The 26,430-nt window shown below is 44.3% G+C and overlaps 1 protein-coding gene across 2 annotated transcripts in view; it reads left to right on the forward strand.

Annotated features, from left to right (window-relative positions):
- Nucleotides 1-26,430, forward strand: part of HTATSF1 (HIV-1 Tat specific factor 1) — a 235,764-nt gene that overhangs the window by 44,009 nt on the left and 165,325 nt on the right. For both annotated transcript variants that reach the window (XM_085607950.1, XM_085607951.1), the window contains 3 exons: nt 14,640-14,862; nt 21,549-21,596; nt 23,955-24,109. In XM_085607950.1, the coding sequence (XP_085464076.1) occupies nt 14,640-14,862; nt 21,549-21,596; nt 23,955-24,109 (426 nt within the window). The remainder of the gene's footprint in view (nt 1-14,639; nt 14,863-21,548; nt 21,597-23,954; nt 24,110-26,430) is intronic.

A 26,430-nucleotide genomic window follows, 5' to 3' on the forward strand; every position in this document is an offset into this window, starting at 1 on the left:
TTTGGCCATCATGTTTGATAAACAACACTCAGTGCGAGAGACAAAATGGCGGACGCCGCTTCCTGGTTTCGGCCGATTCGAATGTTTACTAAGATCTAAGAGCCAATCAGAATCGCGCTCGCGCACGCCACCGTAAGCTTACGGTAAGCGTACGGTAAGCGTACGGTAAGCGTACCGTAAGCGGGCTCAGATATATATATATTGATTTAAAGGCTATTTTCTCAGAATCTACTGAACAGATTTACACCAAACCTACAAAAGGCACTTCCTTGACCTAGGGACTACCTCTCTGCCAAATTTCTAGTAATTCTGTTCAGCCGTTCGGGCTGTAGCTCGTTCTAAAGGTCCTATGGAAAAATGCATGGGAAAAACGCGTTTTGGGACCCCCCTTTTATCTCAGCCCCCGCTTGACGAATCCCCCCGAGACTTTCAGGGTAGGAGCGGAGCGTAGCGCCCCACCTATTTTGAGAAATTCGCGAGGATTCGTCGACCGGCGCCAAAGTTATTCAAAATAGAATGTTGAGGTTTTCCTATGGAAACGTGGTCCTAACTATAACTACCTACTGGCGACCGCCAGTAGGTAATATATATATATATATATATATATATATATATATATATTCAAAGTATACTAATAACAGTTTACGGTGTGCTATATATGGCCATATGTTTTTTGCAAGCTCTCTATGGTGGCCGATAATCATTTGAAATAGAACACAACCGGGAGTTGCACTATACTGAAGAAAAAATTCCTATTAAATGTCAGTCTGCTGAGGGATCTTTTCCAGCGACTTGCTTTTAGAACACTTTTTAAAAATTGCATATTTCTTTGTAGTGCATGCAACGTTACATGTGTTGTAAATGAATATTCGATGTTGAAAATGCATTCCAAAAGCAAGTCGTTGAAAGTGTCCCGTATAAACACCCTAACAATCGGAGATGATGAATATCAGTGTTGAGTGACATCTTACCAGAAACATAGCAAGAGGTGGACGAAGGTGTGAGGAATGTGTGTGGGGAATGGTGAAGCCTTCTCCCTTCTTGTTTTGTCCCTCCCCTGTAGGATATCTTCTTGACCATTCTTTCAGTTGAATGACTTGTATCCTCACACATCTCACATCGGGGTGCTTCTTTTCCCTTTTTCATTGAGTATTTCATGTGAGTGCTTTTGTTTTCCTGCTCTGTCCCAAGTGTTTTTCTATTTACATCCCTGGCCCCCCTCATTCTCCTCAGAGTTGCTCATCACCCCTCCTTGTTCATCTGTGAAAGTACAGCAACAACTATTGCAGTCTTTATCAGTTTACTTTTCTCTTCTGCGTTCCACGTTGCATGAAAGCGCGGGTCTTGCAGGACAAACAGCATAGAATTTATATGCAGGTCCAGACGACATCTCCCTGGGCTGCTGTAAAGCAACAAATAGAACAAAAACCAAACGTTGTTATCTGTGGGTACAAATTGAATCTGTGTTACAGTCACACAATTAAATCATTACGTTTCATTGGGAATGTTGAACAACTCAACCAAAGAATATTCTTTACATAATTTATTAGGTGTGCCAAAAATTATATCCATTAATAGTCTGTACAATAAATACATTTTTCAGTCTCTGTATAAAACTTCCAGTTATCTAATGGAACAAAAAATTAAAATAGAAATAATAGTAGACACCTAAGCAAATCATCAGAAAAACGAAATTAATGACATATTTCAATTTTCAATTTATTTATTTATTTTGTTATGGAACTCCTACGGAGGTCTACAAAAACACACCAACAGATTAAAAATAGACAAACTTTATATACAATACAAAATTCTTCCTTATACATTGCTGTGAAATTTTATATATCAAACATGCTGAGAGATGTGCAAACAGTGGTATAAATACATGAAGCAATCAAATAACCAATCAATATTATGTCATGAAAATACAATTACTGTTAAAATATGTCCTAGTAAATAGACAAAAATGTTTTAAAAAATTGATATATCTTAAAACAAACCATTTCATTCGGAGCGGACAAAACCAAAGATCGTGCCTCCTTGGCAGAGTGAATATTAAATTTGATAAAAACTGGCATTAAGAACACTCGCCTAGCACTGTGCAGCTTTGAACATTCAAATAAAACATGATTTTAGATCTTGGATTTGCAACCGGCACAATTCGCAAATTCTCTTCCCTCTTGGTGTTTTGTCCCAGATACCAGTGAGTTCTCTTAGAGGCAGCAAATTAAATCTCAGTGGGAGTATCAGCCTTCTAATCCTGTGAGGGATATTCCAAGTTAAATAAGACTGTAGTTTATTCCCGAAGGCACTCCCACTGACCGCCTCATACCTGGACTGACTTGAGGCAGCATCTCTCGCCAAACTGATTGGGGATCTATACTACTTTTAAAAGCTGTTTCAGTACAGATTTAGGCATAAGAAGCGGGGTTCAAACTAAATCCGAATGTATCCCTTGCACATTCAAAAGACCTAAAAAACGTGTATCGTTCTTTTAGCGTGCCAAAAATTCTATTCTCAGGGCAGCCCTAAGTGTACCCTCCTCTCTCCAAAAGAGGAAGTTACCCCACCTAAGAACCGCTGCCAGGGATAAAATGAAGGATGAGACTAATTCAAATTCAAGGAGCAGTGCATATGGGGTGGCCAAGGAGTTTAAATTGAAAATTTGATGCAGTTTTCGTCCTTCCGCCTCATCGAAAGAGAGCCAGTAATTCATGTCCAACTCCTCAGCAGCATATATTAACGAGGGAGGGATTTTGTCCTTAAAAACAGATAGAACATGGCCAAAATGGCATCTCCTGCAAGTTTTAAAGAATCTGTGTAATGCACTTGCCTGGGAGACAGCTTTACTAACAGTGTTTAATATGCTCCAGATCTCGGCCTGTTTTAGAAAAAACCTTCCCTAGGTATAGGTACGAATCAACCAGTTCCAGTTTTTCAGAACCAAGCATCCACTTTAGACATCTCTTTATTCTGAGCCCCTTTTTACGAAAAACCAAAATCTTGCTATTTGCAATATTAATTTTCAAGAAGTGAGCCTCTGCATATTTACTTAGGGAATCAAACCGATGTTGCAGGCCAATAGGCGTTCGATCTAATATTGCAACATCATCTACATATAATAGAGAGCCAACGGGCATTGTACCAATTTTGGGGGCATCCCCGCTTACAGAATTGGGAGCGCCGGGTAGATCAGCAATATACAAAGAAAATAAAAGTGGTGCTAATAAGCAAACCTGCTTGAGCCCATTGTGCGTTCTAATTTTACAAGATAACATCCGCGAACCTCCCATCAGAAGTTGACACCAGGTGTCTGTGTGCAAGTCCATAATCAGACCCAAAAGATGATGTGGTATGCCAAGGAGGACAAGCTTTCTCCACAGCGTCTGGCGTCCACTTTGTCAAACGCCGTGGAGAAATCAATAAAAGCTGTATACATTGGCATACTTCGGGAGAAAACATATTTCTCTACAATTGTCTGAAAAGCCGCTATATTATCCAGGGTGCCATGGTTCTTTCTAAAACCAGCTTGTTCAGTTTGAAGAATATTCTGATCATAAACCCATTGTTGTAGATGACAATATGCTTTTTGCGAATAGGTTGCCTGAGGCATCCAGGAGGGCAATCTGCATTAAGCCCCGCCCCTCTTTTCCATTGGCCGGCATCACCGTTCATGCTAAACGGTGGCCAGCCATTGGAATAGAGGTGTTTGTGACGTTTTCGCTCGGCTTTTTCTGCCGTCCCACTTGGACGGCCTCGACTGCTTTCCTTCTGAAGTAAAAGGTTTCTTATCTTTATGGGGCCAAACACATGGCCCCATAAAGATAAGAAACCTTTTTCTTCAGAGGAAAGCAGGCGAGGTCGTCCAAATGGGACGGCAGAAAAAGCAGAGCGAAAAGTACCTGACCCCGCACAGAGCGTCACTCGGTGCCGGCCTGGCACATTGTTTTGGAGACACTCTATCTTAAAACCGGAAGTGGCGGCTTTTCCGCTCCCACTCCTCGCTGCACCGCAACAAAGGCTCCGCGTGATGGCTGCTCAGCCACGGAGGGCGTTTCTCTGTTCCTCGAGTTCACAATTAGTAGGGTCAAGTAGCAGTACTATTAACTGAACACTACCAGAACAATAAATGCTGGGGAAAAGCAGGCATATAAATATTGATGGGGCCTCAGTGATCGCGAGGGGGGGGAGGGCTCAGGACCGATGTATGGCCCATATAGGTAGGAGGCTGGGCGCAGGGATAGGCACTCAAACGCTCTCCCCTCCAGCTCGATCTAGCATCCTCCGCAATCTTACCCGGCTACAGATAGATGTCAGCGCGGCCGGTGGTGGGCCTAACATCTCGACGGTCTCCCAACAGCGCCGCCGGGCGCCACAGGCCCCTTGCGGTGTCAGTCGTGCGGAGAGGGCAATTAGGTGAGCACGATCTTCTGCACTGGTGTCCAACGGCGTCTACTGTCCCAGCCACGCTCCTGCAGTTTCTCCTGTCTGGTCCAGGCCGCACATGTCCTAAGTGCGAACCCGTCCGGTCTCCGCTGTCCGCTTCTGCGGACGTCAAGAGCGACTAGTGCCAGAGCCCCCACAACTGCTTGGTGGCACAGCGGGGCAGTCAGTACAGTGCGCCTTGTAGGTCTGGCTTTTCACGGCATCCGCACCTGCACTCCAGCAGCACGCCGCACTTGAGGTAGAGAGGCTGTGTTTTTGTGTACTCGTCACAGCGAGTTGTGAATACTGGCACTAACGAGCCGACAACTCTCCCCGCCCAACCTAACAAAAAGGGTCACAGAACTGCTCCCTTGCCGCACAACGTGCGGTGTAAGCTGGGACTTTGCAGCCAGGGGCTCAGGGCACGTGCCTGGGCATGTCCAGCCACCAGCATGATCACAGGTTAAATGGTACCGTCCAAAAAGTAAAAATGCCAGGGTGGGAGCAAGGACGTCCTGCTGCTGCCAAACTAAATATACAAGTTTCCTTTTGGCACACAGGGCCTCAGGGCACGGCTTATTAAGTCTTTGAGCCGAGCTGCAGTTTGAATTTATGCAAACTATACCTGGGCTTGCACAAGATAAGGGGACTCCACGGATAAGGCAGTGGAAGAGACAATGCTATCATACCACCTGTGTGTCTCGTGCCATTTCATAACAAGACACCCACGAAGCCCATTCCCGGTCTGCTCCCAACAAACAAGCACGGGGGACTCGAAAATAATCTGGAACCTTCTGCCGTCGCCCACGGTGCGCCGGAGAGCACACAAAGAGAGAGGGCAATACACAAATCTTATTTGGAGAGCGAATTTACCACAGTGCTTCTCATAAAACATTTGCATACAGTTGTGCATCACTGGTTCAGTCTCCTTTTATCAACATCCAGGATAGCCTACCATTACACTAATCTGGAAATCTCCCGCATATCTCAAAATCTAGTTCTGAACTCACTTAGGACTCAATGTGGAAAGGGTGCTGAAGTGCATCACCGCCCCTGCGTGCGCCTTATTCCAAAATACAGTCACGCTTTAGTGCAAAGACGGTTGATTACCATTAAGCATTTGAGAAAAGTGACAAAAGTCCCTCCCTTGTAAACCGAGTATAAGCAGTTTGAAGTGTGTGCGTTCAAAGTGTATGTTCAGCGCTTATATATGACAAGAGGCGCCCTTCCCTCTTGGAAAGACGCTTTTTAGACTTCAACAGCATGCCCGACGATCACACCTACTACGGGGTCGTGTTAGGGTTCAACATCTTGAATGGACGTGTTGCAACCACCCCCCATTTTAGATGTCGCCTAGCGACGCAGCTCGAAAGCGCTATTGCTAGCGAGATCTATTGTTACCGACTTGCTTCGGAAGGGAGACAGGAGATGTGCATGCGCAGGACTGACTGCAATTGTGAACACGCCCGTGAACACACACGTACAGACACGCGATGTGCACATCTCCTGTCCCCCTTCCGTCCTCTCAAGCCTCATGTAATTTTACTTTCTTTTTTTTAATGCGCATGCACGCTCCAAGCGCGGCGCGCTTTACACCTACAGCATGCCTCACCCCATTTACCGGCTCTTGTGGGGATTCTGCACTGCTCCTCGGCTGGTCTCGCGTCTTCAGCCGTTCATTCAAGTACGGTGAAGTCCGCACGCACGGCCACTGGGCACGAGCCGCAGGCAACACGCTGCCAGGCTGACTCAATACCTTAGAATGCGGGTGAAAAGTTCCAGGTACCGCGCATGCGCAGGCAGCCCTCTCCCTCCCAGGTCTCCTCCCCGGCCCGGATGTGGAGCTGCTTTTAAAAGAGGTGCAGGGCACGTGGTGCTCCGGCAGTGCTCGTCACCTCACAGCTCTCTCTGACAGCCCCACCGAGCCGCAGCCATGTCGGACCAGGCTCTCTTGGGTGGGTGTGGCGTGTTTCCCCTGTTGGGTGGTTGTGGCGTGTTTCCCGTCCTGGGTGGTTGTGGCGGGTTTCCCGTCCTGGGTGGGTGTGGCGTGTTTCCCGTCCTGGGTGGGTGTGGCGTGTTTCCCCTTTTGGGTGTTTCTGGTGTGTTTCCCATCTTGGGTGAATCTGGCGTGTTTCTTCTCTCTGTGGCTTTTGGTAACTCTACCCATACGTCATTTCTTTCTTGAGACCGCTCTCTGCATGGAACAGGCGCTGCTAGCATGGCGCTGGCCTCAGGGACCGAACGTAAAATGATGTCCCCAACAACCCCCCCACCTCACCCCCCACATACACACACACACACACCTACAGAATATGACGACGACCGCCCAAAAGTATCTCAGATATTCATTTGTCTTGGACAGAATTAGTGCCCGCTGAAGTGCTTGATGGTCCCTGAATGGCTGGGGCCCCCATGCACCGCAGGTGCTGCAGGGCCCTGCGTTACGCCCCCAGCTGCCCCCCCTCCAGACGGCAGAGCTCCACAGACAGAGCAGCCGCCGTCTGCAGCGTCTGGCTGCACCGAAGGAACTGACACCCAGCGTGAACCGGCACACTCCCGAGGCCCGGGCTGAGACGCCTACGTAACTACTATCGTCCCCGGTCTTCAGGCATAGTCTCTGGCCGCGGAGCGTCTTTGCCAGATCTACGGGTTCCGGGCCGCCTCGAGAGCTGAAATCCTCAGTGAGTGTGTGTGTGTGGGGGGGGGGGAGGGTTGGGGGGGGGTGCCTCCCGACCAGCTTAGGCAACGCGTAAACGCAGGATTCTTGATGAATAAACAGATGTTGGACGGAGCTCAGAGCCTATGCGGCCATTTTCGCTGCAGGCAAGCTCCCCCCGCCCCCTCCAGCATGCTCCTTTAGCACTGTGTGGTCGGCACGCTTAAACACTGCAGACTGAGAACGCTGCATTACAGTTGCACGAGTGCCTGACATTCGCCCACTACCGGATCCTCTCAGAGCAGTACACATGGAGTTACTAAGCTGCATTATGTAATTCCTAAGTGACCTTTAACCCTGATGACTTTATCACTAGGTGAAAGTATGATCCATTTTCCCTCTGGATGGCATGATTATTTCTTCCCCTCTATCCCTGCCCCATCACTTATTCCTGCTGCGTGATTTTTCCTTTGGAAACTTGCATAGGCAAACTAGGCCAATATAGTTCACCCACCGCCTAAGGTTTGCAAATTTTTTGTCTTATGTGGTGGTCAGCTGATCCTTCGCATGTCCCAATCCACAGGTAGACCATAGGCATGTGCCCCGGTTAGCTCTTGACACTTTATGTGCATGTCAAGTATTCGCACCGCATGATCACGCTTTAGATCTGGCGTGGTATTTGAGTGTTTGTTTTCGTCTTGCAAATTACAGTTATGGATTAGTCTATATATCCGGAGAGATGTCGAATGATCACACACCACGACGCAGGGTGTGGCTCAAAGGTGGCAATTAGGGGCTCCTTCGTTCTCTTCCTACTTGAGAATAGTAAGTTAGAGGTCCATTATCTTTTGCGAATTGACATGGATTAATATTACATTTTAGACATTTAACTGCAATCGCTGTATGCAACAATGTTCATAGATCACATCGGATTGCATTACAGCATTCGGGTGTCTACACATTCCTTTTTCCATGTTGAAGTTAGGCTTGGAAGATTAATTGTTTGTCAGATTATTGAGGATAGATGAACTCCTTGATATAGGTACTGGTGGATTATGGACCTAAGGGGGTACAAATATGCTGATTAAGGCTCTAAGAAGGAGGAGTGACAAGGAACATATGGACACTGTGTAACACTGCTTAGGGCAGGGGCGTGCAATATAATGTTAATAATTTCGTCGATATATGTAATTAATGTGTGTGTTCTGTCTGTGCTGGTGTTTACTATAATTTCTCTTGTGATTTTTATGTTGCATTAGATCACTGGAAGTTTAATACAGAGATTTAGAAATTAATGATTTGTATAGAACGATTAAGGGATACAATTAGTGGCGCAACTACTAAATCTTGTAAAGGATATTTTTTGGTTGATTGGTTTAACATTCTCAACGAAAAGTAATAGTTTCATTGTGCAATAGTACCCCAGGTTCAATTTGTCTCCACGGTTAACTTTTTTGTTTTTGTTTTTGTTCTGTGTGAAGCCCAAGGTGCGTGTGGTGATATGGGCAAACCCCTTTGTATACCAGTAAATCACCAAATGGCCAGAGCATTTGTTTAAGATACTAGTCTTCTGGAAATAAATTAGACCATGGCAAAAACTTTCCATTTCGCTATCTCAGACAGTTGCTGTGTTCTTTTATGTACCTGAAGCTTTTCCTCTTTATATTTAAGCCAAATAATGTGCACCAGGCTTTTTAACTTCTGTGACATTTCCTGTGTGAAAACTATGTAAGTGTAAAACAAAAAAGAGGGGGGGGGGGGGACCTAGGAGCTATTAAAGGTCCAGTGTCCATGCTCCTGATGCATACATTTTAAACCAACGAAGGACACTGTTCCTAAAGCAGGATGCCAGAAGTCACCCATACTTACGGGTGCAAAAAGTCACCCGTGCATTTAACAAGAAAAGATGTGAACAAAGAAACCTTAGGTAAGAGGTACCCACAAGTGAGGGGAAAAAAACTTTTTGTCCTCTGATGCCCTCACACACCCCAAGAGGTGTCATGCTTCATCATCGGGCAGTTGCTCCTCGTAGGGCCGGCGCTGCAATTCCCTACAGGTCCCCCGAAGGGTCGCTTTGTCGGAGATCTTTTATAGGACTGCCGGATGGTGCATGAGGGTGTGTGGGGAGTGGGTTCAATGAGGGTAAAAAAGAGAATGTGCGTGCAAGATAGGTAACGAGTAAAAGGGTCAACATGCAGCGGCAATGTAACTGTTGTACCCTTCGCAGTCCGAAAACCGCCCAATAAAAACATTGCCCCAAAGGCTCACTATGCCTGGGTGTCATAGGTCGACATGTTTCGCGCTTATCTCGCCCAACCAGGGTCATTGGCGCTTCTTCAGGACCATAAAAATTCATAATTCAAATAAGTAAAGTGCACGTGAACAGTGTCAATGAGATAAAATACCCTCTTTCTCAATCAGGGCGGAACAGCAACTTGTGTACCCTCAGTATGGCAACAGCTGTATGATGGATGCCGCTCATGATTAATACCTAGGAAAGAGAAACAAAAATAAACCGAACATATGGACTTCAGTAAAACTTGATGCCTCATGATGTGCCACAGCTGTGTGCACATTGGTTCTAGTCAAATAGAAGAAGAATTAAAGAGTTAACAGACACACGAGACACCCAACATTGAAATAAAGTCCCATCTCTATGAGGCATCCAAGGTAATCACATATTGCCTGATAAAGGTCCCACCCAGAATAAGGCTGGTGACACACATTATTAATAGTACCCATAGTTTGCTTACCTAGCCCTGCTGAGACAGTCCCTCTAAAGGCGCGTGCAATGGAAGCCCGCACATGGCCGGGCTGAAAAAACAAACAAACCAAAATAAACTAAATTGAAATGAGGGGTAAAGGTCCCGAGTACAAGTGATGCTGAGCTAAGGTTTCTTTGTTCACATCTTTTCTTGTTAAATGCACGGGTGACTTTTTGCACCCGTGAGTATGGGCGACTTCTTGCATCCTGCTTTAGGAACAGTGTCCTTCGTTGGTTTAAAATGAAAACTATGTAAAACATTTATAAACATTGACAATCTTGAACTCAATTTATAGTTTCGAGATATGTTTAAGATATGTTTAATTTTCCTTAAGTATTTTGATTTTTTTGTTTTGTTTTATGTTTTTTAAGCTTCGCTTTACAAACCAGCATTGGAAAAGCCAATGACTTGGCAGTTGCATTATACAGGTGTAACTTGTTAATTTTGCCTATTCTCACCTGTTTATATAGTGCCTGTTTTATATAGCAAGACGTGACCCAATTTGGATTGATGCAAGTCAGTATGTTTACAATGTCCAACAGAGTAAAGCATATCTTCATGCCTTTTACAAAACAGTGAAAATTAAAAACATAATATCCTTAAATGAAGGTTACTTTGCTCCCCGGAGGATGATGGATAATGTGGAAATTTGGTGTTAGGGTCCACCTTTTTCATTTCCATAGGTAAACACTGTAAAATGGAGAATTTCAGATTTGCAGACTAGGTAATTGTGAATTAGGCATGTCAAATCTGCAAATTTAAGCCTATGTATTTAAGTCTTCCTACAATTGTCCCTGAAGGAGGATGGAATAATGCTAGTTATGGGAGTAGGCATAGACTTGATTATTAGCAAGTTGCCTAAATGTATTTTTTTGCTAGAGGATCTTGTTTCTGTTTCCCAGTGCCCACAATGATTTGAATGCTGGATACCTCCTCAGAGATTGTAGGCTAATTTTCTGTGTCAGTAACATCCCAATGCATTTCATTATGTTTCCAACAAAATTAGTGATGATGGCGAGTGACCTTTGTGGCAAGATGCACTCAAAATCTTTTTTGTGACAAGTTGAGGTAGAGTAGTACAGTGACTTTCTTTTCCATGGCATGTCCCTTAAGCGTGCTAGGTAACCTTTTTAACTGAGCTGGCTCTGTTCACTTTTGCTCTCTTCTGCTGACTCATGGGATCGCGCCGGGACACTCGCTTGAGTAGCTGTGCTCGTTGTAAAACTCGGATAACATAACAAAACATTTCCGATTTCTGATTGGTAGCCAACTCTGCTTCCCTCTACCCTAATTGCGCAACTAGCAACCTGCCTGCCTTCTTCCCATGCTCGTCAATTTTTGTAGTGCGTAAACTGCCTTGGAGGAGAAGTGTATAGAGGTCCATGTGCACTTTCTCAAGCCGGCGCCTGGTGGAACCGGAGGTACGCGCTAGGTCAGCTATGTGTCTCTCCAATGTTCTCTGCTGTTCTGCCTTTTGTTTATTGATTACGCTGGCATCTCTCATCAACTGCCCCCTGATGGTTGCCTTAGCCGCTGCCCATAATGTGTGTGCCGAGGCTACCGATCCTTTGTTGTGTTCAAGGTAGGTAGTGACATAAGATTTAAGCCGGCCTGTGGGCTGTTTAAAGCGGGAGAGGTTGGGGCGCCAGGGTTTATGGATTGGCTCTGCAAGACCCATATCAGCTGACAAATTAATCTGTGAGTAATCCGAGAACACTCCCTCGAGTATGATAGTATCCGAGTCATGTCTTGAGAACTGTGTACAGGATTGACTTGAGAATCAAAAGAGCCCCTTTGCATTTCTGGGTGTCACTTTCGCGTCATCCGGCGGCAGGTGGTAACCACTGTCGATAACCTTGCCCACACAGTGTCGACTTGTGTGGAGTTCAGGTATATGAGCACCTTCTTACATTTTATATGAATGAGGCTATTGGCATTCCACGATTATGCTCTCTGCGGCGACATCCCGGTACCTTGTATCAGTGGGGAGCAATGGCAGTCAGCAAAGAGGTATATTTTGTCTTGTGCGCTGTGTACAGTCTACCATTAGTGGGGGTCAGGGAGGGATGGGAAAGGGGAAGAGGAATGGGGAGGGAGACGAGGGAAGAAAGGGAAAACTCCTATAAGGGGTGTGTGTGGATCCAGGAGTCATCGGCGTCTGAATCGGTATGCTCACCCATGGATTGGATTTGGGGCAGAGAGAGGAGGCATAGGAAAAATAAGTAGAAGTGAAGGGGGAAGCAAATCAATAGGAGCAGAAGAGGTCAGTTCAGTCTGATGCCTGGAACCAATAACGTTAATCATTGGTGGATCTGCGAGTCTGCTGAGCCCGTGGAGGCCCGCGGGGGTGGGGCGGTAACCAACATGAGTCCTTATTATGTTGCCTATGGCAGATAGGATGTTAGTCATGAGAGTCCCTCTGCGATGGGGGTGGGGGGGTGGGGAGGTGTCAGAGGCCGCAGGTGGGGGGAGGGGGTGCCCCTTAGTAAGGGCTTGTCAGCCTGCGAGGAAGGGAAAGGTGAGCTGAAGGCTAGAGTGCCCTGGTCGTGACTGCCACCTGAGTAGGCACCATGGCGGGCGCATGGTGCTTCCCGTGTGGACCATTGAGAGTAGGCAGGGGCACAATCCCAGTGGTCAAGCAGGAGTGACACGTAAGAGGGTGTGGGGCCTCTACGGCGCGGCAAAGTAGTGGCACCCAGGCGCAGGGCTCCAAACAGTAACCATAGAGCAGACAGAAGGCATTCGTCTGCCTGAGATAATAGCAGTGCAGGGAGTGGTTAGCCATGCCAGCCCAGAGGACACAGCATGATATCCGTCGAGCCTGTCAGTGCACTGCACCCTGGTTTAGTAACCGTGATAACAACATCAAACAGTGAACGAAAACCTTAAGCAGACCGGGCAATACTTATCTGCCGGTAATGGAGATAAAATGAAGCAGCAACATAGTATGAGCTTATCGGTCATTAGTTGGCCTGGTCTTCATGGGTGAGCAGGATTTGTTGCAGCCGCTGTCCTGTCATCTCCACCACTACTCCGATCGCTATATCCTTTCCGCTCTGCAATCTGGTTGGTCTATCCTGATGCCTGCCCCCTCATTGTAGAGGGCTCTCGTTCTGGGTGTGGTCGGGGCCAATGAAGCCATGGTGGAGGCAACGTGAGACGTGTCCATGCTCATCAGGTCTTTGAGTCCTTCCAAGAAAGATCGTAGTTTTTCCAGATCGTGAAAGTCTTTAGATTTGCCATCCATAATGATCCACATGTGCACCGGTTCAAAAAGTCGGTATTTAATGTCCCATTCGCGCAATTGAGGTCTGAGGGATAAAAAGGCTTTCCACTTTTTGTTTGTCTCGCTAGAAAAGTCTGTTGTTGTATGAATCTTGTGGCCCGTCTGTCCGAGCCACTGTATTTGTCATGCCTGCCTATGGCGGAGGAAGTGTGCTATGAGGAGCCTCGCCCTATCTGATGTCAGTTTTTGTTGTCGGATTCTGTGGACTCTTTGTATCTCTAATGGGGAATGGGGGAACTATCCCAAAAATGTTAGGAAGTAGATCCTGGAAGAAGATGCTGACGTCTGTCTCCACTGCCTTTTTCGGGATACAGAAGAAGCGGAAGTTGTCCCTGCAAATCCTGTTTTCAATGTTGATGATCTTGTTACGCAGACGCCAAGGTTCGGGTCCGCTGTCCGGGATGTGGTTGATTTTTGGGCTTTCAGGCGTTTGTTCAGCCCCGCCACCATGTCGGTAAAGACAGTGATGTCTTGCCGGATGGAATTCATTTCCGCTGTGAGGTATGCCTTCTTTGCATCCATGACCTGTGCTGTATGCCGTGATTTCCTTGAGAATCAGATCCATTGTATGTTCTGAGGGATCCGTCAATGGGGTGTCCGTGGCTTGAGAGACAGCTTCTGTGAAGAGTAGCTTCCGTGTTGACTTCATGGAGGCTATTGCGCTCTGCACGGAGGGCTGAAGGCCATTCGGCTTAGCTGGGTGCATGCCCTTGGCGACTGATGTGTCGCCCCCTTAAGGCGGATATCTTTTATCAGTGGGGAGCATTGGCAGAGTCAGCAAAGAGGTATGTTTTATCTTGCTGTACAGTCCAGTTGCTGGCTACCAATTAGGTATTACTTGAGCATGCTTCCAGTATGCGGGGACAGCCACTTGCAGAATGGACAGATTACAAGAGCCGTAAGATGAGAGATCATTAGTTCATCAACTTGCTTAAGAATTTTGGAGGGGGCAGGGATCCAATAGGAAATCTAAATTCGTGGCTGATATCTAGTTCAGAGCAGTGGAAGAAAGTCAAAATAATAGCCTGACTCTTGGGTAGCCGATTGAGATTAAACTGTTCTAAAGGATTTGGAGAACACAAGGCAAAAGAGTCCTAGCAATGCTACTGGAGAAGAAAAGTGGCATTACAAGGCTTCCCTCTGTGACTTGGCTTAGTAGTTAAACGCAAGGCAAAGGATAGCATGTGGGATGAGATGCGTTTCTTCGCCCATAAGTATTGACAAATCGCACCTTACAAAGATAGATGGGGCGTTTATGAGCTGTAGATTTCTTTGATAAATCCTTAATAAATCTGGTGAATCCATTAGCCTAATCAGACACTGTCAGATATGCCTATAGTTGCATATATACCCCCCAGATAAATCATAGATGTTTGTATCATTGTGATCAGATTAGGTGTGAACTCTGTTTGGCTTCTTTGATTTTACATATACCTTTTTGTTTTAGAGTCCAACTTTGCAGGTAGAACTATGCAGTTTAAACCATTTTGCTTGGTTTCTGTAATAGATCACAGATGACTTCTTGGCTTTATACCATGCCAACTATGGTCTGCCTGCCGATGACGTACCTGTTGCTGAGCCTACCCCACAAAAGAAGATAAAACCTGCTGAAACACCCGAAGTTTCTGCCGAAAATAAAGAGCCACCTAAGGATCCGGACACAAGTGATGCCACTGCAGCAGAACAAAAGGAGCGTAAACCCAAAGCAGAGAAGAGAAAACCTGAGCCAGGTAATACCCCCTAAGACACAGGTATTTAGAAGCAAGCCAAGTTTCTAAATGCACTCAGTTGAGAGATTAGTAAATACACGTGCTGTGAATTTTACCTAAGACAATGCTCTCCACCAACTCGCTCCCAATTTCCTGTCTTGCCTGACCACAAACCAGAGAATTTAGCTCTTCTTTATCCAAAATCATTTTTTTTAAATTTAGATTAACATGCTATTTCACTAACCTTTTTATATTTACCATTGCAAATTTATTTTCTGAAACACTTGCTACAAGGAAGCACCCATTATCTTCTTTTGAGATGCACTTCTTTCTATACTCTACTGTATTACGAGTATTGATTGTTGTCAGTAATCTTGATAATTCTCTCTGCATGGGGGTGATGTGCAGGAAAAGAAACTCTCCTGTTTTAAAGTGAAAATATGTATTTCCATTTGCAACTTTAACATTAGCATTTCTGTTTTAGATTTGCTGGTTGAAAATAGGCATCTCTGTTGTTCGTCTTGGCAGGATTTGCAGATATTAGCCACTGAGCCTGATATGTGGGCATTGATTGACTGACTGACTTTCATCACTTTCAAAGTGCACACTACCCACATGGTTCGTGATGCTCGTCTTATGAGTTGCGTAGCCAAGAAGGCAGGTCTTCAGCTTTTCTGACACTCTTCAGTGAGGTGCTAAGTCTTCTGTCTACTGGTATTAAACGTCAAATAGTGATTGCTTTCACTGAGCAGGAGCGTCCTTTCCGAGAGGAAATCCTGAATAATTTTGGAACAGTATTGCTTTGATTTTACTATGTAGTGTCCCAAATATGTTAGTGGGAGATGATCATTGCAGATACGCAACCGCGCTTCTCTAGAAGGGATGAACACTCTGGTGAATCTTAATGAAATTTAGATTGCAGCAGACTCTATTGTATGACTATAATGGGGATCTCGCTAGGGTATTTAGTTGTCATCATTGAATGGGTCCTCCTCATTTTACTATAGTCATTCTGATTAAGTAGCTTGATTCGTTGGAGCAGCACAAGTACAGTAAATAGGATACGGAATAGACAATGGCTGTTATCAAATGAAACGCCAACCAAGAGAGCATGCGGTAGGAGCTACAAAGGCAAAGAGGTATGCCTCAAGTTAGTATATCTCTTTGTCTTCAAGACTTAACAAGCATTGGCATAGCCAATAGGTCTCGCCTTTGGGACCTTATAAGTGTTTAGTTATCCAGCACAATATCCTTAGTGCAACAACATCAAGTGTTGCATGGCTAAACACTTATAAGGTCCCAAAGGTGAGACCTATTGGCCATGCCAATGCTTGTTTTACTTGTCGCTGTAACATCAGTGAGATGATTAGGGGAAGTAGGATCCTTGACCCTGCTCCTCATGGAAACAGTCCAGCCAGAACTGCCTAAGCCAGGTCTTCCCTGGACAGGAAACAAGCATGCTGGCACTCGTTTGGGGGTACCACCCCACATCAGCCAGGCTAGCTTGAATCCAGTGGCATGGTGAGCCCCAGACCCACGTCTAGGGATACCCGACGCACTTATGGCGAGAAAGCGAAAGACACACAGATGATGGACGGTATGCAGAGCAAATCAAACATTCACCCCCCAGTGAAGAGATTATACTTAGAGCCTCCCAAGCAAACACTGAGACTTGAACCTTGGACTTACAGCCTCCCAAGCGATTTGGTTTCTGTACGGCACTGGATTGGGTAAACCTCAAAGTGCTTAAGAATATATCCAGAAAGCATAATTAAGAGAGAGTTTTATAAGGATCAGGAACTGCCAAACTATAAACTTCAAACTGATTCAGACATGGCATTCTCAATCGGGTGTGCAAAATAAGGGCTTGCTTTAAAACCCTTACCTTCTGACTCAAGTTTTATCATTGACATATGGGTTTCAGAGTTTTGAAAGCTATGTTAGGGGTAATATGCCCCAACAGGAAGGTCTGTTACATATAAAAGACTCAATCCTGTCTATCCTACTGTAACAATTGACTATCTATTTGAGTTCCTGTCTTTTTAGACTATTTGCAGAAAATGATAAAGAACAGGCCTGTCCGACTCAGTGAGGAAACCAATTGCATTTTTTGGCAAGATGGTAGTGGTACATTATTCTAAGATGCTCAGTTAAACTTAATGTAATAGGGATGCTGGGAGCAGTAAAAGCAACTGGGTTGTTCGAGGATTATAGCGTGACCATTCATGATGTCGAAGCACGACTCCCATTAAAGTGGTTGAAAAGTACATGCTATTACATTTATCCCAACGCAGAACTTAAGTAAGGCCTATTTAATACAGATAAAAACCTTCTCATAGTTCAGTATTGTAGTGTCCTATTGTACACGTTCTAGTGTCTTAACAGGCACTAGTATACCAGCCACTCTCTTGAGGGCTGGCCCTACACCCACCACACACCCATCCAACACAGGCGTCAACGGTTAGGTGACCCTGTCAATAAAAAAGGTCCGAGCGCACGTGCTCGGGACCAGTTCTAGTACCACACACACCCCGTGTCGGTCTTAACCTCTTACTAAGTATGTGGGTCGAGAGCACACAACTTTACAATGGCGAAAAGCGGGTCTGACCCTGCGTGTATGCTGCCTGCCGCCTTGCTCTGCCTAATGGGAGAAGTGTAGCCTGAGGCACTCACTCCTTGCATGGCAACGTCAGTGGCAGAACTGGGCAAGGCCAGGGCTTTAAGTGGGCTGGGGCCTGGCTTTCTGCCGGTGTAATGTTACTTGTTGAATTATATATCTGGATGCAAAGAGAGAAAAAAGGCAGGTTGCCAAACGTAGTGGGAGAATTCTCCCAAAAATTAGTGAGGTGAGGCTCTGAGCAACTCCGTGGTGACCGCCTTTCCGCCCCATCATCTCTTAACTGGTCATATGAGAGAAGTTAGCTGGCACGGAGAAGTACTGCGGCCCAGCATATAACATCCTGCCAAGTGACCGTGCTGCCCGTGAGGTTGCACCTGTCTTTGCAGCACTCGTGAGGGCGAGAAGACTTTTTCCACCATACAGCAGCAAGTGCCTGCAGGTGAGAGGAGCAGATATCGCAACCCTGCAGCAAGTCCAACAGAGCTAAGCAATGTAGCCTGCAGCTGGAAGAAATATGCTGTGGCCTCCTGAGGTGGCAACAGTGCCAACTAGCAATTACGTGCTGCACTGCACCTTAGCAAGTACCGGACTCATGTGCAGCGATCCGAGCCAAAACTAGCTTTGCCCCCCTACCTGCAATTCTATGTGGCCTGTAGTTCTTGAGAAACTGCAGCGGGCGGGAAAGGAGCAGCTGCAGCACCGCTGTGAATACTACCTGCACCTGCATCTCCAGCCCAGCACTCATTGAGAGACTGCCATATCAGGGAAAGAGCAGTGCCACCTAACAGCTGCTTTAGTATACTGCACCCGATATACAGGGTCTGTTGTGAAGCGGCTCCGACAGGTGTCCACAGTTTTATAACAAGACACGCCTCCCGGCATTAGTAACGAGCCAGCAATGCCCCCGAGACAACAAAGAGCTTTTGAGCTCATCCTCACCGGTCTGAGTCAACACGTGACCAGCCTCGCCTCCCTCCACGCAGGGGTAAGGGAGGATGTTCCAGCACTAGCCAGGGTGGGCGCAAGAGACAATGCAGCACTGAAGAATATACCACACAGAGGCTCATGAAAACTGCTGTGAGCAGTGTGCGAAGGGCCCTTTACACCGAAAATAACCTGAGTGGCCAACACCCGACCAGTACCTACACCGACCTCTCCAGGGCCAACAGCGCTACACAGTAGTAGCTCCTAGCACTACACAGACGTCCCAGATGCCCCACGAGTCCTGCAGCATCAGGAAAGCTGCTGGGGCCGGTGAACAGCACCACCTTACGGTAACCTACTGCAGCGCGCTAAGCCCCAGTAAGGTCTACGAAGTAAGTCGACCTCCAAAAGCAGAAAAACAAGCGCGCGCGCCTCATGCTGGCACAAGGGGAGGGGGCAGAGGAGGGGGCCTGCGCCGGTTTCCCGTGCAGGAGCGAGCAGCTAGGCGTGATAATTGATAACATATGGCGCCGCTGCTCGCTCCCGCAAGGGAATCGCCAAACATGCCATTGCCATTAGGAGCTATGGAACGGGTTGCACGTTTTTGCCTGCAAAAGTGTAGCGATGGCTAAAAGTCTTTTTCCTATGCAGCGCATTCGTGCTGCATAGGCAAGACCTAAAAAAAAAGTTAGAAAAGCACCAACCTCATTAAAATATCGATTTTTCTATATTTGATTGTGAATTAAATAAAATATTTCAATGTTTGTTTATTTGATGTATACTTGTTTCTGTATTTTTTAAGTTAATTTTTAAGTTCCAATCCTAGAAATTGCTTGTTCTGGGGGTCCCACCAGCTTCCAGTATCGACTCAGTGGGGATCACCAGATTCTATTAAGGATTCAGTGGGGCCCACCGAATTAAACAAGCATTTGCAATGCAAATAGGTCTCGCATTTGTGAGTTAGAGCTATTGACATTGTAAATGGCAATGTTTTTTACCTACAAGTTTTATTTTTGGAGTGAATGTATGTAGTGTGCAAAATCCCTTGGAAAGGTCCTGCACTTGGTAATAAATATATTGAAAAAGACGCAAAGTGTGGATTGTGTCAACAATTGCTTGGCATGTACCTCATGGGTGAAGTGTCGCCACACATGCACACCGTGGTGCTTTACTAATGCGAAACTCATTAATAAAAGTAGTGCTTACAGACTAACCAACGCGATCGGGATCGGAGCATGTGAATCCGAATCCCGGCTTCTCTTTCATTTTCTAGACTATTTGACTCCCTCTCCTGCGTCTTGGTTATCCCCCAAACACTGGGAGGCAATGAAGTTTTCCAAGGGGGCGGGGAGCAGGGGGGAGTTTGAGGGTACATGAAAATGTATTCATTGCCTAGTTGTCAAAGGTCGCCTGGTGCTACTAGTTAAAAGTGTGCAGATTTCATTAAGCTATTAAGAGTACTTTACTTGCATCTATGAGAAAATCGACATTAACTAAACAAAATGCCAGAATGCGTGTCAGTTTTCACAGTGTTTTAGACAGTACTGGTTGCTTAGTTTCATTGCATTAATTTTTGTATTTACTCTTTTACACAGCATCCAAAGTAGGTTACCTAACCCCAAAGCCTCGAGTTGTTAAATGACCCATAGAAGGGAGTGTTTTACATTTGAACAAATGTGTCCATATGTAATTTTGGTAGTGCCATGGAATGATCAGACAATGAGGTACTCGATGAGCAGGTATTTAACTATACGTTCAAAACGTACGGTATTGTGGCTGTTGTTTGTTTGTACACAACCACCTCTCTGAATGTGTTTATTAACACAGAGCTTTATCTACCAGACAGTGCTCACAGAGGGGCGACTAAAGCACTGAACAAAATGTATTCATTTATCCTGAGTGTGAAGGCACCCGGAAAGCTTAGGTGCCCGCCCGGAGAGGCTAGGGATCCCAGCACTTGTACAGACTCTGCCGTGCTCCTCTGCACCAGCAGGGCACAGCCCAGAATCTGCTGCTTCTGCTAAGAATAGGTGAGGGGGATGAGGTTGGGGCATGCAGGAGTTGGACGGCAGATTTCCAGGTTATTGAAAGTGATGATTCTGACGTGAGGCAATGGAGACTGACTTTGTCTGTTTGTCTAAACCAGTCTATTTCTCTACCATCTACCGTGCTCACTGTCATGTATCCATTCATCTCTCTTTGTTAGAGGTGCGTGAGCCAATATATTAATTAACCGGTAGGGCCAGCCGGAGACGAGCCAAGCGTATACGAGCCAGTGGGCGAGCCGTGAAAATGATCAGCATGTTAATCATCCAGTAAACATTATGTAAATGTTCGATAAAGTCTCATTTCTTTAGCGCGTCACCTCAGTACACAAGATTGTAACACTGAATTGAGAGGAAGTTATTAGAAGTGCTCGTTTTATGCATGAGTTAAAACACTGCCGCTCCTCCCGCTCGACAGCAATGCCATTTGTGAACTAAGAGGCGTCAGTTGCCATGCATACCCCGAATGTTGCCTAAAGTCTTATTATATTTAGAGTAACAATAAAATCTAGTTCATTAAACACAAGAAGTTTTTGTACAGCACGCATCTTGAACTCGCATATTTCAAGGTGGCAATAATGAAGATGAAAATGGAAGTGCGGGCAGGCAAGAAAACACGAACGGGAGTGGGGGGCAGGGGAGGGCGAGAAGTCAGACTGGGGGAGGGGGCGGTGGGGTAGGGAGACAGGAAAGAAAATAGTGTTAGGAGTAAAGGGGCCAATAGCCGTGGAAGGATACAAATGATGAATGAGTAGGGATTAACAAGCCTCAAACCAATCGGAAGGCAGCATTTAAGACAAAAGCCAATGGGCAAAGAGTGGGCGGAGCTTCCCGAAGCTTCCACACTACAGTATACTGCATGTCTCGCAAAGCGATGGCAGCGCATTTGCACTGCAACTATAGGCGAGACCTAAAAAGAGCTTATGTGAACCTCTGTCCTAGCTAAAAAGGCATTGCCTCTTGAAGATATATCAATTTAAGAGCATTGGTGAAATTCAGAAGGGGGATTTAATGTTTTAATTTTCGTTGTCTGGCCAAAATATGCAGATGACACATTTTTATTGAAGGATTGTGGCTCGAGTGTAACTTGCATAATCATAACTTTCTTATTTTTTTAGGATGGTTTCAGGTTGAAGAAGAACGAAACACCAATGTCTATGTGACTGGTAGGTTTAGAATATCATTAATCTAATAAATTGTGTAATACGTGTGTGTGTGTCTATATAGTTTTAACTCACACCAGCAACGTGAGTAACGTCGATACCTATGGCGTCATATGTCAACCTGTGGCTAAATAATATGAACGTACACTGCAGAAGTCGCATGAATGAATATAATGTAAATCATAAAATTATGACCACTTGGATGAACAAATTGAATGGTTAATGAACAGGATTAATTAATTAATGAATTATATTCTAGTTGACCTCTATTGGCGTCCCTTCGGCAAACCAAATCCCATTCACGAGTCTTTATAGTTTGCATCTGGCATTCTGCCCCCAAGGGCCCGTATACATTCAAGAAAGAAACTCTCTCTCTTCCACTAAGACCTCGCTGCTCTGGAGCTACAGAAATGGCTCAAGTTCCACTCCTTAAAGATCTAGGCCAGGCTGTCCATCTGTTAACTTGTTGTCACCGCTGAACCATGGAAACCTGTTAACCTTTCAGCTAAGGACCCGTCATAATCATCTGGCTTTCGGTAAAGCATTTAAAACTGTGTATTTCAACCTGAAATTATCATACTTATTTTAGTGGGTTGTTTCTGTTCCTCATACTTCGCTCCAGGCCTTCATTTATTGCGCTCCATAACATTTTAGAACATATCCTATTCCGGTTATCATGAAAATGAGGATATACCTTTAACCGTTCGTTTGATTGAATCTACTGGTTAATAATTTATAATCATGTGTTTTAGCTTTATGGTATACGTTTAAATCGAGTACATGATTTCGTGCTGCTTTACCCGGAGCACTTTGGAGTATTTTTTTTGTTTCTGTTACTAACTCCTAAATGTAAAGTGCAGGAATTTACACTTCATGTCTTTAGTAAAGGTCAGGTACGACTGAAATGTGTAGACAGTTACTTCGCTGCTTAGATATATTTATGCTATGACAGTGAAAATAAATGTGGCCTATTAATATATTTAGAGCAGCGTTACTAATAAATGTACATTCACTCATATATAACTGCAGTGCAAACGTCACATTCCATGTTATTCCCACAGTGCTGGGAACGTGACAAGGGAAACACTTTTTACTGCCTTGCATAGTAAAAGTTACAATGACTACACATGGAAACAACTCTCTTAATAATATCAGGCCTCTATAATGTAATTTTATCTTACTACTTAAATGTAACTCGTTGCATCCTGGATTCGGTTAAATACAGTGTGAAAAAATTATACATGAAAAAATGCCAGGGGGAAAAAATAGATGCATAAGAGTGCAACATGCTATGTAGTACCATTTTGAGGCAGGATGGGGCATTTTGTAAGTTATGGCCCTTCTGCACACTGACTACTATTAATAAATATTTAAAGTTTACAAGAGCGACCCTTGTGTCCCTGTGAACCGGGTAAGTACAATGTACTGTAAAACAACGTTCACAAGGAACTCATTTAGAAATTTTTTCAATTATTTACAATCTCAATGATTGCCTTGGAATTAATCTCGTACCAGAAAGTCAAGAACAAGAAAAACACAATTATTTCAAAAAAGAACAAATCATTAATAAACACAGTAAGTCTACACAGAACCCTTTTAAACTACTGAAATCTAGTAAGCCTCAGCCGAGGTCTTCATTTATTAATCACTTTTTTATATCACAAATTAAAACACATTTTATATATACACAAAATCTCTCTTACATTTACAGTGAATCGTGAGCCCCAGTGAAACAAACCATAACCTCATACAATGTGACAAAACAAAAAGGATTGGTGGAAGGTTATTGGAAAAAATATATATAAGGACAGTTTATATACAATATACAGTGATTCAGTCTAGGCTGTCTCTTATTTTGTTGTCGACGGCGTTTCGACCCACTTTGAAATACCGGGTCTCATCAGGACTGTAATTCTAGGGGCTGAGAGAGAAGAAAAAAGGGAAAGTAACTATACTCTAAGTCATATACTAATTTATTAATAAATTAGTATATGACTTAGAGTATAGTTACTTTCCCCTTTTTTCTAAATGAGTTCCTTGTGAACGTTGTTTTACAGTACATTGTACTAATAATAAATGGCATATAACACTGCACATCCGCATATATGCTCATCACTGTAAAAGATAAAGTTACGTTGATATTCTGGTCCCTCTGCAAAATCTAACCCACCCTAAAATTTGGCAGTTTAGGTATATTACAGGAGCTTTACCTGGTGAACCTTTCTGCCCCTTCCCTCCTGTCGCCCGAATTAAAAAATATTTTATTTGCTAATTGTTGTTTGTGTACATATATTTTAACAATCTTACATTTCTTTCTCAAACCTTGCCGTTGTATAGACTTTTCTTTTTATACTGTCCTAGGTCTCCCTCCTGACATAACAGACGATGAATTTGTAGAGCTTATGTCCAAATATGGTATTATAATGCGAGATATTCAGACTGAAGACTACAAAGTCAAACTGTACAAGGACAACCAAGGAAATTTGAAAGGAGATGGCCTCTGTTGCTTTCTGAAGGTAAGTTGGATGTTTGTGTTACATGGTTTATGAAAAGCTTTCATTCTAAATATTTGACAATGTCAGTCATTGAGAATGCTTTTATAATAGTACTGAGTACGTTGACATCCTCCATCGAGAAACTATTGGTAGGCCTCCATGCTTTAAAACTCAAGATCTGGAGTCTGGGCCTTGTTTTTCCTAGGGTCTTGGATTTATAAATCTAGGCAGGAAATAGTGCACCATAAAGATTTACGGCATCTCTCTCTCTCTTTCTCTCTCTCTCTCTCTCACCTGATCATCATTCTGCAGGGACTTTTTCTTGCTCTGTATGGATCATCTATGTCTCATTTTACGTTCATATTTAAATGGTTTGACAGTAAAACGAGATTAGATTGCATTATTTACTTGATTTGTTTTTTACTTGTTGGACAAATGAAGGATTTGCGATCATATAGTAAATGTGAGCTCTCTAATGGGTTAATTAAAGCCAACCACATATTTTACCAATGCCAGACAGCTCCATGATGTGTTTACAAACCAGATAGCTTACGTTCAGCCCTCTAGAACTGCTCTTCAAAGCCACAACCATGTACTATGAATGTTTAACCTGCTTAAATTATTGATCCACTTTAAACAAACTAGGGGAGAATGGGCAACCATTCTTCTCATTCCACTTAATACCAAAATAGTGGGAGTTGACTGAACCCCGTCGAATACAGATGTCATGCGTCAATCACAGTGTTCATATTGAAGGTTAATTTGTGGGCATAGATTAATAAACTCCGGACTTTCTGAAGCCAGTTCCAACTTCTTTGATACATGAAGAGAAATTATTGCCTTCTCCTGGGAATCGCAGAACCAACTGCACATGACCACATATACCTGCGTATGGGCATGTGTAGCAAAGCATGCCAAGAACAATTCCTGACTTATCTGCATATACAAATGTGGATCCCATCTCTGTCAACCTACTGGAAATTAGTTTAGCAAATATCTTAATATTCCAATTAAATAGGCTGAGGGGCATGTAACGGGTAGATGATCCAGTCCCTTCGCTTTTTGCTGTGTTTTCAGTACAACCATTTTAACAACAATACCTAGAGCATAAGCAAAACGCATTAGGCCCAGTAGACCGGTAAATGATTTAAATATGTGTGGAACGTGTGGATTATGGAACGCCGAATAGAATTAAATACCCTGACCTTCGTTGCTTTGCATCTTGCCACTTGAGCAACACTTAACATTAAAGAGCATTTTTTGATTTGCTTTTACCTTTTAATTCCGTAGACCGATTTGCACAAAACGTGGCAGTTGGTGAATTCAGTTAACAACGAAGCTTTGTGAATACACGTCCATGAGAACAAATGTTAAGGGCTGGGGAGAAATAAGGGAATTCCCTTTTTAGCTACTAAAGGAAATTTTGTTCTCACTACAGCATAAGCAGCGGAACGGATTTGCACTAGACTTGACATGCAATAAGAAAGTGTCTCTTTTTTGGTTTGGTGATAAGCTGTTCTGTATCTTTTAAGATATTATCAAAAGGTGCTGCTCGGGCTCTAATGGGTTAACAGATTTTTGTATCTCTGCCATTTAAGTCTCCAAGTCAGTTTTGTGATTCACATGTTAAAATTTGCAAAGAATTTGATTAGCTGGAGTAGGGGTGAATTATTTTCTGGCCATCTTGAAACTCGCGAGTTGGCTGTGACTAGCAAGTTTTGCCCTGTGCAAAAAAAATCCACAACCATGGGCAGCCAACCCCAAAGATAGCCAACCCCTGGTACCCAAATGCCCGAAGATTCCAAAGCAACCGTGAGAAAAGCATTATTATTGGTGCATGACTCGCGAGTCGGAGTTGATTCACAAGCTTGCCAGATGCTATTTTAAGTGCAGAATTTGACACATTTTATGCCTATCTCTCGAGCCACATCCCACTCATGTGTTTCAGGCGCTGCATTAAATAAAAAAACGTAAGCAAACACTAAAGTAAGTTGTTTAAAGGCAGGAGGAATGGCATAGGCCAGTTATCTGACCCCCACTGGGCATTACCAAATTCCATCGTCGGTATGTGTTGGGTGGCCACAGTGGGTTGGGTGTAAGTCCCACTTTGGCACTGCCGATGGCTTTGCTCAGCGTGGGTAATAAAGTAAGTCTTCCATAAAAACAATCAAATTCAAAGTCCTAAAATATGAGTTATGTTTGGGGCTCAAAATCACTGAAATTCTCTACTTCCGTTTGAAAGTGGCTAGGAGTTATGCCGTGTGCTTTTTTTTTTTTTAGACCTATCTGGCTAATTTCGGTGTTTTTGCGCATTTGAACCTCAAACATAGCTCAGTTTTTAA

Source organism: Triturus cristatus, chromosome 5_2, assembly GCF_964204655.1.
Source record: "Triturus cristatus chromosome 5_2, aTriCri1.1, whole genome shotgun sequence".
NCBI classification, from domain to species: domain Eukaryota; kingdom Metazoa; phylum Chordata; class Amphibia; order Caudata; family Salamandridae; genus Triturus; species Triturus cristatus.